The 16,780-nt window shown below is 42.8% G+C and overlaps 1 protein-coding gene across 1 annotated transcript in view; it reads right to left on the bottom strand.

Moving 5' to 3' along the window:
- Positions 1 to 6,025: 6,025 nt before the first annotated feature.
- Positions 6,026 to 16,780, bottom strand: part of Tspan13 (tetraspanin 13) — a 27,929-nt gene continuing 17,174 nt past the window's right edge. Inside the window, exons 2-6 of the mRNA XM_055624350.1 lie at positions 14,948 to 15,115; positions 13,905 to 13,985; positions 12,947 to 13,060; positions 10,723 to 10,836; positions 6,026 to 7,221 (exon numbers count right to left, since the gene is read on the bottom strand). Coding sequence (XP_055480325.1) covers positions 7,147 to 7,221; positions 10,723 to 10,836; positions 12,947 to 13,060; positions 13,905 to 13,985; positions 14,948 to 15,115 — 552 coding nt within the window. The 3' untranslated portion in view covers positions 6,026 to 7,146. The remainder of the gene's footprint in view (positions 7,222 to 10,722; positions 10,837 to 12,946; positions 13,061 to 13,904; positions 13,986 to 14,947; positions 15,116 to 16,780) is intronic.

Genomic DNA, 16,780 nt, shown 5'->3' with positions numbered 1-16,780 from the left:
TAAAAAAGGAGGGAAGAAAAGGCTATTTGGTTTTGGTTAGCTCACTAAACAGCAACATTGGATATCCACAAAATGCTCATGAGGAGAACAAGGCAAGGCTCACTTAAACAGTGAAGATAGAAGCTGTCAAGGTTGTTGCCATCATCATGACATACTACAGGATCTTCTATAGACATAAGTTTATCCTGTAGCAGCATTAAATAGCAGCATATGCTTTAGTGTAAAAGATGACACAGGAAGCACACACACACACACACACTAGGATCTTATGTAGATTCAGTGATTCCCACACTAGCTAGAAACTCCTAGGTCCACACTTACTTGGTAATTTGATTATAGGCAGATGTTTGCCCCACACAGTGATCCTCAGAGAAAGCCTCTAGCACATCAGGCGGCTGTCTCCAGAAGACTCACCCACTAAACAGTCCTCTAGAGATCTGTGCCTCTGCGGACACCTTAGAGAAAGTGAGAAGTGCCCTGGTCCAGACACAATCTCAGGATCCAGAACCCAGATGTAGAAGGGCTCAGACCGATTGCTTCATCCACATGCCACTGGGAGAAAAGCAAAGGGCAGCAAGGGCCTGTGAGTGAGGTAGAGGTCAGAGGTCACTGCTGTTTGGAGAAGTGAGGAGGCAGCTTTGCCTGTTTTAACCTTATTCTGCTGATCCACATTAAATCCCAGTCATTAGAAGACCTTCCTGCCATCCACGCCTACGGGCCTCCAATGATCTCAAGGTGGGTAACTTCACTGGATGGTTTTTTTTGTTTGTTTTGTTTTGTTTTGGAGTAGATTCATTGACACTGTTGATTTTTCCCAGGGTGCTTTTCTAACTCTCCCAGGGATCACTGTGACAAGTCAGAATGAGCACGTGTGTGTGACCTGGTGATACAAAGCCTGAGAGAGAATAGCATGGGAGCACCAACCAGTTCACCTCTCAGAATAGGGAAAATTACATATGCTGAGAAAGGGAAAGCATTCTATTTAGGAAGCTTCAGACAGGCAGGCAGGATGGCTCAGCAGGTAAGAGCACCCACCACTAAGCCCGATGACCTGAGTTCAAAGGGTGAGCAAGCAGGCAGGCATGGTGCTGAGATATTGGATATTGGGATTCACACGGTAGAAGGATAAAAGGAGCCTCTGCAAGTTGTCCCCTGACCTCCATGTGTGAGCCACATGACATGCACACACACACACACACACATTACATCACATCACACACAATGTTTGGGGCTGGAGTGATGGCTCAGAGGTTAAGAGCACTTACTACTTTGCAGAGGACCCAAGTTCATTTCCCAGTACCCACAAGGTGGTTCACAACTGTCAATAACTCCAGTTCCAAGGGATCTCACATTTTTTTGGTCTCCATAGGCACTGAGCTTGCACATGGCATATATACATATGTATATATACATACATACATGCATACATGCAAGCAAAACACTCATACGCATAAAATAAAAATATATGTCTTTAAAATAATTATTTTAAAGTAATGACATGGAAAAGCGGAAGAGATCATATGAAAGTAGCTGAGGAATTTCTGACTGGTCTTTTCAGTTTTAGGAAACACATGCACACCAAGTCTAGAGCAGAGGACTGTGCTCTCAAAGTTCTTGCTCTGCATCATAAAAACATCAGCAATGCCTGTCTTCCTGCCAATTCCAACTCCCGACATTCATAATCTCCCATTTGTGCTTACATTTCAAGTGAAAATGTCCCTAGATTATTTCTCTGCCAGAACAGTAGATACTCATAAGACTGGAGCCAAGTGTGGAGAGATTTATGTCTAAAAGTTGAAGAAAAATGTCAGTTGCCATGGGAATGTAAAATGGTACAAAAAACAGGCCAGTGGTCCTCAAAATACTAAGTGTGCAGTGATAACACAACCTAGCAATCCATCTCTATGTGCACTCAAAAGAACGGAAGCCTGGCACTGGTAGCTCTCCGCCCATGCTCACAGCTCAGCAGGTAAAGACGGAAGCAACCCAAGCATCCATCAGTGGACAAAGGGGTAAACAAAGTACAGCTCATGTGTACAATGGGGCATGTTCAGTGATCAGGAGGACGCAAATCCCAGCCTTTGTTACCATGTGGAAGAAACATAAAGACGTGATATCAGCTAAGGGAAGCAGAAAAGCCACAAAAAAAGACAAACACCCTCAAAATTCCACCAAGATGCCTAGTTCTTCCTGGAGAGAAAGCAAATCTGGTCATCAGGGGTTGAGAACTGAGCAGAGAAATGGGGGGGGGGGGGTTACTGTTTAATGGATGTGGCATTTCAGTTTGCAAAGATAAAACGTTCCAGAAATGAACTGACAGTGTGGTGACTTGAATGAGCATGGTCCCATAGGATACTACAATGGGACGCTTGGTCTGTAGTTGACAAAACTGCTTAGGATTAGGTGTGGCCTTGTTGGAGGTATGTCACTGGGGTGGGCTTTGAGGTTTCAGAAGCCCATGCCTGGCCAAGTCTCTCTGTTTCCAGCTTTTGGATTAGATGTGAGTTCTTAGCTACCAATGCCTTGCTCTCCACCATGACGGTGATGGCTTCAACCTTTGAAAGTGTAAGCAAGTCCTCAATTAAATGCTTTCTGTCATATTACATTGGTCCTGGTGTCTCTTCACCCCCTTAAGAAAGTAACTAAAAGAGATGTTATGAAACATAAATGTACTTACTGCCAAGGAACTGTATGTTTAGAATTGTTAAAAAAGGTTAAATTTTATGATAGATAGATAGATAGATAGATAGATAGATAGATAGATAGATAGCAAAATATTTTTTCCACTTTTATTTTTAGACCCCATAGTTGGGAGGGAAGAAAACTGGTTTTAACTAACTAGCTGAGGGGAAGCACACACCTTTAATCCCAGCACATGGTTAAGCAGAAGTAAGCAGGTCTTTGTGAGTTGAAGGCCAGTCTGGTCTACACAGTGAGTTCCAAGGAATCCAGGGATGCGTAGAAAGGCCCAGTTTTAAAAAAATAATGTTGATAACATAGACCAGATGTCAGTCAGCCAACACCCTGGAGCACACCACTTTCACCTGCTGCAGAACTGAGCTTCCTCATCTGATCATCCAGGACTGTCTGGATTTGGGTCTGTTTGTTTTTGGTTTTCCCCTTGTATTCAGTGTTCTGAGGTCTTCCCATTGTTACTGCAGAGAACGGCAGACAGGGAGGACAGGAAAGATCTAAGACCAGAACTCTTCTTTCAGTTTAAGGAGCAGTGATCACGCGAGATTAGCAGAAGGCCCCTTGCCAACCTATGACCTCACCTCTTCTCAAAGAATGAGATACTGAAAGTAGGCGGAAGCAGTTTTGCCCTTCTCTCGTGACAAAGTCCATTCTTTGACACATATTTTAACTCTGGCAACTCCCTCAAAGGATCCACTTGAGAATGAATTTCCAAGCTAGTTTTCCTAAGGAGAGTAATGGAAAGTGGCTGGGTTCATAGCAGGGGATTTTCCCTTTTTCCAAGTGTCTGAAAGAAACTCCCCAAGGACTGCAGTGCCTGGGTATGAGAGGACACTCAAGAAAAACTGCAGCATGGGCTGGAGAGATGGCTCAGTGGTTAAGAGCACTGTGCTGGCATATACGAAACATAACCCTCACAAACACAAATATACATAATCAAAACTAATTTTAAAAAGTGAAAGAAAAATGGTAACAGGACTAGCCTTGTTCTTTCCCCACCTTTTTTCCTCAAACACTGTTTGCATAGGGCCCCTCACTACCCAGAAGCCTGGTGAAGTTGGTCTTTAGCATTCCTATCATCTCCAACAAAGCAAAAAAAATCATGAGCAGCCGTGGCGATACAATTACAATGAGCTTTTCTATAAACTCCCATATACTTTGTCAGCTAAATAGCAAAACAGTTGCATATAGTCAATGTTTTCATAAAGGGATGAATACGCTTGGGCAGGGTTAAACAAATATTTAGAAGTACTGAAGGAGGGTTTGGCTGCTTGAAGAAACCAGGAACTGAATACCAGGTTTCCTCTCCCTCTCTGGAAGGTTCCATCTGCTGGCGCATTTGCAAGGTTGAGCATGCAGAACTGGTTTTCATGGCAAACACTATGCTGCCCAAAGATCACAGAGTACCAGGGATAAACTTCACCCACAGTGAGCTCCGATGGGAGAGATGACAGCCATCTCTGTACTTTACAGGGCCAAAACCTCCCCATTAACATCAAGGCTGACTGAGCAAATGTTTTAAGTGGAACCTGCAACCAGGGACTCAGAGAACTGCTCAAGTACTGAGTACTGAGTCCCTTCCTGAAGGAGATACAGGTTTGGATGGAGGGGGCAGAGGGTTTGTACAACCGTTTCCTGCAGCCTGAGATCTGTGCTCCTTTTCCCCAGGTATCACACACGGAGTCAGCCTTTTCTCCACACATGGACTACCCACCCTGCCATCAGGAGCCTTGCCTGAGCTCTGCAGGCCATTCATGGGGTGGGATGGACTTGTTCAGAGGGCTTGCCAGTAGACGCTGAGACACCATGAGATGGCAGAACTGTGTCTGCAATCAGAAACGCACAGGGATCACACAGCACCACAGAAGGGCGGGACAGCCTCCACCTCCTGACCCTAGGCAAAGAGAAAGTCAGACTCATTTGACAGAGCATGCCTCAGCTCTTGAAAATGTCCTTCCTGACTGGCTAATCATTTATTACTTATTGCTCACTTATGTAAGCCAGCAATTTCATAGTCCTAATGATTCACCTCGGGGAGTGGTAGGACATGGGTAAGAGAATCAACTTAGGTCTGGGCTACCAGTCTGGGATATATATACCAAGACCCTGTCTCAAAAGACAAAACCCAAAACAAACAAAAATATCCACCAGGGCCAAAACCTGATTTAAGAAACAAAACAAAAATAAAAACAATTTTATTCTCTCTCTTGATCTCTGTGTATGTGTGTACGTGTGCTCGTGTGAGTACGTATGTTGGGGTATGTGCATGTGAACAGGTGCCTAAGGAGTTCAGAGGCATCCGATCTCCCTGCAGCTACTGGAGTTAGGGCCAATATGAGCAACCAATGTGGATGCTGGGAACAGGACTCCAATCCTCCTCAAAAGCAGAATGACTTTCTAACAACTGAGCCATTTCTCCCAGGTCCCCAGACCCTGAGTCTTAACTATCTGACTACAATAATGCCATTGCCATTAGAATAAAAACCAAGTCATGGGCTGTTTCTCTGTGCAACTGCCTTTCCATTTGCACCGAGATGAGCACGCTAGGGTTCCAGAACTTTGTCAGGTGTTTTCAACTGCAGCTGAATAAACAGAAAAATTACAGGAAAGAAAAGAGAATCCAAGGCTTTCCTTTCATGAGTCACTCTCCTGTCTTAAGCAGAAGCAGTTCTGCCCAGGTGGCCACAGTGCTCAGCACGACACCCTAAAAACAGCAGACTTGCTAGCAGCAGAGTGTCACAGAGAGTCAGAACAACAAAAAGCTCCAAAGTGCGTTCATCTGTGGACCAAACATTTACCGGCCTCTCGGTACAAAATTATCAAAACCAGGTATCCCACACTCCTCTGAACCAAGACAGGAAATTAACTGTCACTAACAGGAAATAATATCTTCACTCTTCTCATATAAAGACAAGCGACCTCTTCAAATAAATAAAGACATCTTTCTCATGATGCAGATAACATTAACCACTGAAATACTGTAATATAGCATTTGGGCACCAGTAGTAACAGGGCTTGCTACCAGCATGATGACCTGAGTTGGATCTCTGGGACCCACACAGCAGGAAAACCAATTCTTACAAATTGCCTCCCCCCCCCCCACTCACTCACACACACATATACACATGTACAATAATTTTTTAACATAAAAAAGGATTTGGGTATAACTACCAATAGATATCATTGCTGGGACTTTATTTCCAAGGCTTGCTTAAGGACTATCCTAGAGTACAAGAGAAGGCTATCAGAGAGCAGAAGGAAAGACGCCCACTTACCTTAATTTATCAAAGCTTCTAGTACCTTCTTTTGATTCAAATATCCATACACAAAGGAAGGTTTCCAGCTTTTATTTTTAATGTACAGAGCCACAAACAACACTTCTCTCTTAACTTATGGGAGGTAGTACATTCAAATATGTTTGGATTTGACAATTTGCTGTCACCAAGAAATGTTATTAAAAAAGTTACTTTTGACAGGCGATGGTGGTACATGCCCTTAATCCCAGCAGCTGGGCAGCAGAGGCAGGCGGATCCCTCTGAGCTCAAGGCCAGCCTGGCCTACAGAGCTAGTTCTAGGACAGCCAAGGCTACACAAAGAAACCCTGTCTCAAAAAACCAAACCAAACCAAATAAAAAGTTACTTTTTAAAGATAATCCAATATCTTTTGGGTATATGGACCTTGGCCAATGTTTTGATAGCAAGTTGTTTATACATACAGTGCTTTGGACTTCAAATTATTTTCTTAAAGAATGTCAGATTATGTAGATATACACTCTATCTTCCTCAAACTCATCCCATTTTGAAAGCTGAAGATAAATATCACACACCAAAACATTTCCCAAATGGCATTTCCTTTGCCCTTGACTACAAAAGTCAAAAGTTAGACTTCAGTTTCCTAAAGACACAGCTATTTCTAGAATACATGGATGTAATCATGACAGGCTACTAGAACTAAATGGTCACTTCTATGTTAAGACTTTTCACTACAATGTAGCTTTCCTAAAAAGATAAAAAGTATCAGGAACTTAGACTTCTCCTAATGAGCAGAACACAACAGACTCTCTTCCTCTCTGGCTTCAACTGACTTCGGTGGTCAGCAACTATCCCGGTGAGATAAAAATTCGGGTTCACAATCTCCTCTCCCCAGGGGCGCCATACACAGTTTACAGCAGGTAAAAATGCTAAGAAAGGCCACAGCGGATAGTGCCGGACACTGAGAACAGTAGATTACAGAGACCACAGAGGGTCAGAGAACACCATGAATTTCCATAACTTTTTCAGCAACTGAAACAAAGAAATGTTTAGAGGAACGTAAGAGTAAAATATTAAATTCCACTGTTGATAATGCAGTTTTCAGATACTGTTTCCTTTGTCAAATGAACAAATTAGTTTAACTTAAGATTAGAGAAAGTGAACAAGATTGACACAGGAAAGCTATTCCTTGTTTTCTTGTCACAGGAAAGCACTCGGGTTGGCGCGAGGGTCTTTCTGGTTTCGGTATCTGTAGGTCAGCCAAACACCCAGGATCTGGAATTAAAAGAAGGAAAAACAAGTTTGGAGTAGACTTAGCTCCTCAACAGAATAACTGAGTCACTTTTGCCTGGTTTTGCTCAAAGAGGAGAGTCTTCAGGCAAATCAAAGGACGGGCCCGAATAAAACTGAACTATGAAAACTGCACTAGACTGCATGCTCACTCCCCAAGATGCCAGCAACCTGCAAATGCTTCTTTTGGAGGTAAAAGGGCCTTTGAAGGTGTGGCTATGTTAAGAGACCTCATCCAGGTGGGCCTCAAGGTGCGGTTACTATGGCCCTGATAAGAAGACGACCCTGGACAAAGTGTGAGAGAGAAATAAGGTACTTATGCTACAAGGAGAAGACAGAGGAGGCGAAGCTGCAATAGCAAGCTTGAACTTTCCATCTTGATAGTTTATTGTTCCAAATGTGAACACTGAAGGATGTTTGTGTTTATTCTTCTTGTTTTCAACCATGTGTTAGAACTCTTGCACATGTGTAGGTGCCAGGAGCCCAGAGGCACTGGGTTCCCTGGCGCTGGACTGACAGGTGACTGGGAGCCCCCTGACCTGGGTTCTGGGAACCAAACTTGGGTTGTGAGTGTAAAGCTTTCTCTCCAGGATAATGTCCCAAGCTGCAGGCACTACTAACCCCTGAGCCATCTCTCCGGCCCAGTCAAATATTTTTAAGAACAAAGTGTCTAAAGCTAGTTATTAAATCAAAAGTTGGTAAATTTTTCTCAGAAGACAGAATTTCTTTTGTTGTTTGTTTGTTTGTTTGTTTGTTTGACGGGCTCTCACTATGTGCACCAGGCTAACCTGGAACTCAGGGAGATCCACCTGCCTCAGCCTCCCAAGTGCTGATTAAGGGGGTGCACCACCACGCCCAGCACACCAAAATCTCATGACTGTTCCCAAACTATGTCATATTTCACACCTAGAAGTGCATCCCAAGGGGAAGGTAGGGTGCAGAGAAATGACATTCCACACACAGGAGGCAACTGTGGAGATACTGCACGTTAGAGGAAGCTAAGTGGCCTGGCTGACTGGTGACTACACTTGAGACAAAGCCCCATGACCTGAGCTCCCTGGCTTGATTCCTAGGACCCCCCAAAATCGTCCTGTGACCTCCACACATGCACAAGCACACCCACGTCCAAGTAAACAAAAAGTTGAAGAAGGTGTGGTGAGATGGCGTGGAAGGTGCCTGAGGACGTGGGTGCAATCTTCGAAACTAGACGGTGAGAAGACAGAGCCCATTCCAGAGGGCTGCCCTTGTTTTCCTGACACACGCTGGATGGAACACACATGTCACACCCAACCCACAAAATGAATACAGCTTTAAAAAATTAAGTGGTCAACAGATTAAATAACCCCATTATGGTTAAATTCTAACCATGTAAAACAGCATTTTTTTTTTTTACAATTCTGTAAAAAATATGTTGCTCTTGTTAGTAGCCTATGATGCTTCTATAGCTACACATACAAACTTTATTAAAGTAATTATTTGATTCATATTCTGTTATCTGCTTAAAACAGAAGTGTGATGTGGACATCTCACGCATCAATAGTAATGACTCGCCGTCACTTTCCAATAGGGCCTAATATGGTGTATATTAATATTGTATCAGTGGCTACAGAACAATACCCAGCCCTGCACGGACCAAGGACTGCTCAAAGCATTCCAAGTTTTGCGTGCACTGACTCCTGTCGTCACAGCAAAAGAGAGTGGCTGCCTGACGCGGCTGCTCTCCTTTACTGGGCGTGACACACAGCAGGGTTAAGTCACCTGCCTGAGAGGACACAGCCAGCAAGTGGGTGTGCGCAGTTTACAGCCCCGCCTCAGCTTCTGCTCCTAAGCCATTCATCCTGAAGGAATCGGCTTATGGCAAGAAGGGAAATGGGCCCAAATCTTCACCAAAAAAGTAAATGTCTCAAGGGCTAGAGAGACTGATCAGCACTCAAGGGAGTCCTTGCCCCTCTTGCAGAGGACTGACGTTAGGTTCCCATTCTAGTGGCTCCCTTGACTAGCAACTATCTACACTGCCAGACCCAGAACTTCTGACACCCTCTCTAGCCTCCTCCACAGACATGCGCACTCATGTAATTTTTTAAAATAATTGTTTAGTTCTTTTTATTTCCAAGACAGGGTCTCTCTGTGTAGCACAGGCTATCCTGGAACTTGCTTTGTAGACCAGGCTGGTCTCATACCTGCTACACATAAACACACATTCATATACATAATTAAAAATAAATCTTTAAAAGCTGCTTATAAATAACTTTGCGTATACATCTTATGTTCGTATACAATTATTTCCATGAGGTAAAATAATACACATGGAATTTTTTTAGCTAAAAGAAAATTTTAAACCATCACGGTGACTCACGCCCGTAATACTAGCACCCAGGAGGCTAAGACAGAGACAGCTTAAGACCAGCAGGGATTATATAGTAAGACCCTGTCTCAAAAACAAAAATTCTTTCTTGGTACATATTGCCAACTCAGAAGCATCGAAAATGTTCATAGATACTTAGAATTAAATACCCAATCAGTGTTCTGGTTTTGCTTACAAATACATAAAAGTTTACTAATTAGTACAAATATATTAATGTAATATAAATATATACAAAAAATAACAGTAGTTACCTACTGTTTTAGGTTTTAGAACGGTAGTAACAGAGAAAAATGGCGGAAGATTTCAGAGGCAATTATTTTTAAGGTTGAAAGTAACACTTTTTTTTCTTTTTGAGATTATGCTTATAGCATTTCTCTCTTCCTTTTCTCCCATAACTCCAAACCCTCCCATATCTCCTTTAAATTCATGGCATCGTCTTTCACTAATTGTTACTGTGTGTATAAATATATATGTATATACAGGTATATACCTAAATATAGCCTTCTCCGTCCATGTCATATTACTTCTGCGTATGTTCTCAGGGCTGACATTTGGTACTAGACAGCCAATTAGTGTGCTCTTCTCTGGGAAAAAACACCTCGCCTCTCCCACGCCCAGCTTTCCTCAGTTACAGGAGTATTTCTTGTTTACAAGACAGGGTTTCTCTATGTATCCTGGAACTCGCTCTGTAGTCCAGGCTGGTCTCAAACTCCAGAGATCCACCTGATTCTGCTTCCCAAGTGCTGGGATTAAAGGCAACACCACTGCCTGGCAACAGGAGCCATTCATGGTGTGTGCGTATTAGATAGTAACATACATCAATGCAACGTTTAACTATACTTACTGTGCAAGTCTAGAAAGAGAAGACAGCTCAGCACTGATCCACCTTAACCTCCTTTCCTTTATTACAGTCTGCACAGGGCCAAGCAGATCAAATGTCACCCTATCGTAAAGTTTTGTCAGATGTTCTGATTCCAGGCTAAGGGTGCTCACGTCACACTGAGTAATCTCAAGGAAAATGTGCGCTGATACTTTCAAGTATACATGTTATGCTGAAGTGTAATGCTGTGCCCTCTCCCCACCTGAGACAGAACTCCCTATGCAAAGTGAAGACGACATACCTCTGTAAAACTGAAGAAGAGGCCAATGCCACCAACAAATCTCAAAACCTCTCCCGCATACTCCCCGATGATGGGGGCACATGGTGAGCACTTATGGCTACTTTTAACACAGCTCTGTGCCAAGAAAAGAAAAGGCTTGTTACTTCAGAGTACATTTATTTAAACACACACACACATAAAAACTAAAACTATACACAGACAAAATTCAGGTTTAGGATGCTACATCCAATTTGAGTATGGATTTTAAACTGTGTGCAAATTTCCAAGATGGTCATTTCCTGTACATGCTCTGTCAGACGGATCTACTCCTTCTAGAAACTGTGACTGTGACTGGCAGATGTCCAGACTGCACTGTGTAAGAATTCGTTCTACCAGAACAGAGGGATTCTCATGCTAACTTGCATGCAATGTGAGTGAGATACCCAGCTGAGGTGGTCTGAATAAGAAAGGGGGACCATAGGCTCATATATCTTAATGCTTGGTTACCAGGGAGTGGAACTGTTTGAAAGGATTACAAGGATTAGGAGGCGTAGCCTTGTTGGAGTAAGTGTGTCCCTGGGAGTGGGCTTTTGAGGTTTCAAAAACCCATACTAAACCCAATACATTCTCATTCTCTCTCTCTCTCCCTCTCTCTCCCTGTATCTGCCTGTAAGAAGAATGTAGCGCTCACTATTTTTCCAGCTCCACACATGTATCCACATTGCTCCCTCCATGATGATAACAGAAACAACCTCTGAAAATGTCAGCAAGCCCCCAATTAAACGCTTGCTCTAGTAAGAGTTGTCTTAGTAACAGTGTCTCTTCACAGCAATAGAACTAAGGGTGGCCAAGACAATGCTGACAGCCGCCAAGCAAGCGGAGCTTGTATTCCTTCAACTACAGTGTGTCAAAGCCTACAAACAACCACTGGGTAGAGGTTAACAAGCCTTGGGTGAATTTCAGTTGCTGCTGACACCTCATTTCAGTCTCATGAGACTCTGCTGTGATGGTTACTGTTAATTCTCAGCATGACAAAATCTAGAGTCATCTAAGTGTCAGGCCTCTGTGCACTGGTTGTCTTGAATACACTAATGTGTGGGAGGAGCCACATTGACTGTGGGTGAAACCATTCTCCCTATGTCCTGAATATGTTAATGTCTTGAATACATTAACATCTTGAATATGTTAATGTGTAGAAGGAGCCACACTGACTGTGGGTGAGGTCATTCTCCCTATGTCTTAAATATGTTAATGTGTAGGAGGAACCACACTGACTGTGGGTGAGGCCATTCTCCCTAAGTCTTGAATATGTTAATGTGTGGGAGGAGCCACCTTAACAGTGGATGAGATGTGTCTAGCAACCTGGAGCTCCTGCTGCTGACTTTCCCATGACCACAGAATGTCACCTGGGGCTACAAGCTAAAATGAACCTCCTCGCCCTTAAGCTCCTTCTCTCTGGTATTTTGTCATAGTAACTGGCAAAGAAACTAAGACACCTGAGTAGAGGACTCAGCTAACTGAGGCTGGACTCCCATGGAGAATCATGATGACAGACAGATAACTGATTTAGGCCACAGATTCTATGATAACATGCTATAACAACAGAAAGTTAATATAGAGTCATGCAAACAAATAGCTTCACAGATGAGGCCTCCTTGAAGAGATGGTCAAACTAGGTAGAGCTCAGAGAGCTGGTAAGAGGAGCTGCCACAAAATAGAAACACACAGGAACTTTTTAGGTGAGTCATGCCCTGAGCCTGTTTCTAAAGGACAGGGCCTGGAGTGAGGTGGTTCAGTCTTGCAGGACAGTGAGGATGAATTTCATTCTCCAGTATGAGGGAGAAATTGTGATGGGGAAGAGGGAAAAGAGAGCATGGTAGGTTTATGTGTCCTCTACCATGCAGTTGCCGGGCTAGTTAAGAGCCAATTTAATACAGACCCTTCTCTGGCACTATTAGAGTGGCCAAGATGGAGATCTCTGAGACTGATCTGCTATTTCAATCTCATAGCTTGTTATAGGAAAGAGCTGAATGAGAAAGAACTACATGCAAAAAAATACAAATGCAGTGTGTCTCACTGGACATGGCTGAACAAACATGACAATAGCACATATGAAATATAAAAGAGGCACATGTCAAACAATTTTGGGATATAACTCAGCATCAGAAAGACCACCTGCTCTCTGTTAATCATTAGTAAACTGTATGTAAAACATTAAAAAAAATCTTTTATAGTTTGGACTCACAGCCAGACAGGTGTCATTTGGGTTAAAACTTCGGAAGCCACAGCAGTTCAAGTTCCTCTGGATGTCATTTCGAGCACTTGCTGTATTGTTCCAACCAACCTCCAGCAGCTGACCCTAAGAAACGCAGTTCACAGATGCATTAAAACCTATCATCTCTATCTAAAATACAGTCAACAAGAGCCTACAGCTAGTAGCAGAGCATATATGAAATCTGTAGTCTCTATGAGATCATTACCACTTTCCAAAAGCTTATCCCTTGATCTAAAAAAAAAAAAGGGTAATATTTCTATCCTACAAATAAAAAAGTCCTGATGTTTTTTTGTTTTTTGTTTTTTTTTTGTTTTGTTTTTTTAACAAGCAATTTGAAACCAGTACTTGTTTCAAAGGTATAAATGTAACAAAGCAAAGCTTCAGTTGCTCTAAGACAGGAACTCATATTTTCTCTACAAAGTAAAGAGTTTGAAGACAGTAATTGCTATAAGGAAACCACAGACACTCTGTCATACTACACAGCAGTAGGGAATGATAGGAAACATCTAAGGACAGCAGTTCTTACCCAGTGAGAGTTATGTCTTACTTAGGGATACAAATTGCCAAGACCTGATGGCATCCTGCCCTGCAATCATTTCCACTAGTTGTTTAGTAGTAAGAGATTTAGGTAGGGGGTATAATGGCATTCGGGACAAGAAGAAATAGTTTTACTCTCCAGCTATTTCTCCCATCTTTTTCATAATCATGCTGTGTGGTATTATAATAAAGTAAATAAAATGAAATTAAAAAAAAAAAGTTAGCTGGTCATAGTGGTGCAGGTCTTTGATACCAGCACTTCAGAGGCAGAGGAAGGTGGATCTCAGTGGGTCTGAGGTCAATCTGGTCTACATAGTGAGTTCTAGGACAACCAGAGCTACACAGCAAGACCCTGTCTCAAAAACAAACAAACAAACAAACCCTTACTTACCTGTTGCTCCTGATTGAGAGCCAAACAAGCACAAGACACTGAAAACTGAACAATAAATACAAGTAGGAGAATAATCATATACTGAGAGTTACAAGTTAAGGACTTTTTCATTATTACACGTATTTATTCACTGTGTATGTGAGTGGGGGTTGAAGTATGCACATACATGCCATGGTGCTCCCGCAGGGGTTATTTCTCACCTATCACCGTGTAGGTACTGGGGATTAAAGTCCAGCCAGCAGACTTGGCAGCAAGCACCTTTGCCTGCTTCAAGGAACCCAGCAAATGCTCAGAACGAGGATGAAGCAGGAGCAGTGAGCGACCTTTCACCTCTGAACTACAGCAACGTCACCTAAAGTTCAAAGTGCTGCACTTCATTATCACTTTGTTAATATCCTGTGACTATAAATTCCTTTAGAAAAACATAAATAATTGCACACTGCCTGAATGATAGGTGACAGCTGTCATCCCACAGCCTAAGAAGCAGAGACAGGAGGCCTGCCCACACCTGGTGTCAGCCTCGTCTACAGAGAGCCTTTTCAAAGAGTCAGGCAGAGACAGGGAGAGAGAGAAAGGTGATTATACTTTAAAACACCCACATCAAAAAATGAAATACAAATTCTGAAACCTGCAAAATGAAAACAGATATAGACAAATGTAAAAGCTTTCTGAAAAGTAAGACTGGAGAGTAGACTGTTACATTCTCAACCAAAAATTAACATGTTAGGAAGGCCCAGAAGTCATGAAATGAGCTTAATTTAACTCTAATTTGCAAAAGAATATCAGAACTATGTCCACCTTTTACAACACTTTATGATGTGATGAGGAAGCATTGGGGATAACCAAACATAAGGCTTTTTCCTTACAGATATCCCTAAATTGTGTTGCTGGGGGTTGCTTCCTGGCAATGAAATCCCTAATGATAATATTAGTAGCAACCACTGAAACATAATCACAAAATCAATAATGAGTGAGAATGTCACCTGAGTGAGGTTAAAAAATAAAAATAAAAATAATCCTGATTTTTTTTTTTAAAAGGATACAAAAAATAGCAACACCTGATGGTGTTTTACAGCTCCAATCAGCCCCACTAAGGCAATCAGGAACAGGAAGATGCCCACAGCAATGACCACGCCCACCACGCGGAGACTGGAGATCAGCCCAAAGCCGATGCCCCAAGCAGCAATCCCAATGAGCAGCAGACTGACCAGCTGTGGAGAGATGGGGAGAGGGTCAACCATACAGCCGCCAGCACTGATCAAGCGTTTATATCTTGATATCGTTTATACAGACCCAGAGTCCCTCAGGATCCGTGGAGACTCAGTTCCAGAACCTGCCACACACACCACATGCAAGTTTCATATAGACGGTGTTGCATTTGTATATAACTTCTGATACCCTCTTTTAAGCTTCAGACCACTTCTGTATGACTTAAGACTAGCTAAGGCAATGCCAAGGCTATGCAATGTTACCCCAAATTGTCAGGGGAATAATAACAGGGAAAAAAAAAAATCTTGGCTCGTGACACAATTCCTGATCACCTTGGTTAAATCCATGAATGTGAAACCCATAGGGAAAGAAAGCTGACTGAAGCACACACGCCTCAGTCGACGGTACTGTTTTAATCAATTTACTGTAATCCTCAATTATGATTTTCTAAAAAGATTAACAGCAATCCAGAAAGAACCACGGAGTCTGAGAGGTCGTCCAGATTACGAGGCCTGAGCATGCACGAGCAACTGTAAGCTAGCCTAGACACAGCACACTAACACTAGCTCCCAGCCCATCTCAGCCATCATTCTTACACAGTCATGTGGAAATCATTTACCTTTTCTTTACAACCCTCCCTGGCAAGCTGTGTTCTTCAAATACGAAGCTATTGTTTCCTTCCTTGTGCCAAAATCTGTTCCTATATCAGTCTCTCCAGGACTTATTGTGTTCTAACTTCCACGTCTCCTTGTCTCCTTGGAACTTATTAGGGCCTGAGCCCTGGAGAATACTGGAAAGTTGTTTCCGGAACTACTGTTAAAGTGAATTGTAATCAGCATCAAGTATGTTAAAATATAGAGGGACAAGAACCATTCAAAGCATCATGATGGGCCCAGCCGGTTGGCACAGGCCTATAATCCCAGCACTTGGGGAGGCAGGGGCAGGTGGATCTGGAAAAACCAAAACCAAAACAATACAAGACAATACACCCAATCAAGATGAAAATACGGTAGGAACGGTTAGCTATTTAAAAGAAATGGCAGTTGAACAAGAAGAAATCATGTCATATTCCAGTCATCTTATATATAGGTGTTTTGGTTTGTTTGTTTTTGTTTTTCTGAAACAGGGTTACTCTGTGTAGCCTGGCACCCTCCGTAATGTGGGAAGGAAGCCTTTACAGCCACTGAAGTTTCCCAAGTATAACCTGAGTTCTGCTGAGTTCCCAGTATGCTGAATTCTAAGGATGTCCACCTTGTTAATCCCAGTTGTTTGGGCCAGATCTTTGAAATCTCTCTTGTCTGAGAGATTTTCTTTTGATAAACAGATAGAGATGCACATATTCCTGACGGTTCTGTTTCTGGAGACCCCTAACTGCTACTCCGATGTGTGTGCTTGTCCTCCCTGCCTGTCCTCACACCTCCGTCAGGCTGCTTTTACTGGCTGGGAAAGGCAGTGTGCTATATTTGGGAGTTGCAAAGTCAGAAATAAACTTGCTTGAGACGGAACTGAGCACTTTTCCTCAGCTCCCCACTGTTTAGAGCTGTGAGGTGACTATGAAGGGTATGACGAGACAGAACCAACAAGGTGCTGCTGAGGAAGGGAACTGGAACCAGGGAGACATTTGTGTGTGTGTGTGTGTGTGTGTGTGTGTGTGTGTGTGTGTGTGT

This window comes from Psammomys obesus, unplaced genomic scaffold (genome assembly GCF_907164565.1).
Source record: "Psammomys obesus unplaced genomic scaffold, mPsaObe1.curated_primary_1811, whole genome shotgun sequence".
In the NCBI taxonomy this organism is placed as follows: domain Eukaryota; kingdom Metazoa; phylum Chordata; class Mammalia; order Rodentia; family Muridae; genus Psammomys; species Psammomys obesus.
Note: the sequence above shows the minus strand (reverse complement) of the source record. Positions and strands in the feature narration are given on the sequence as shown.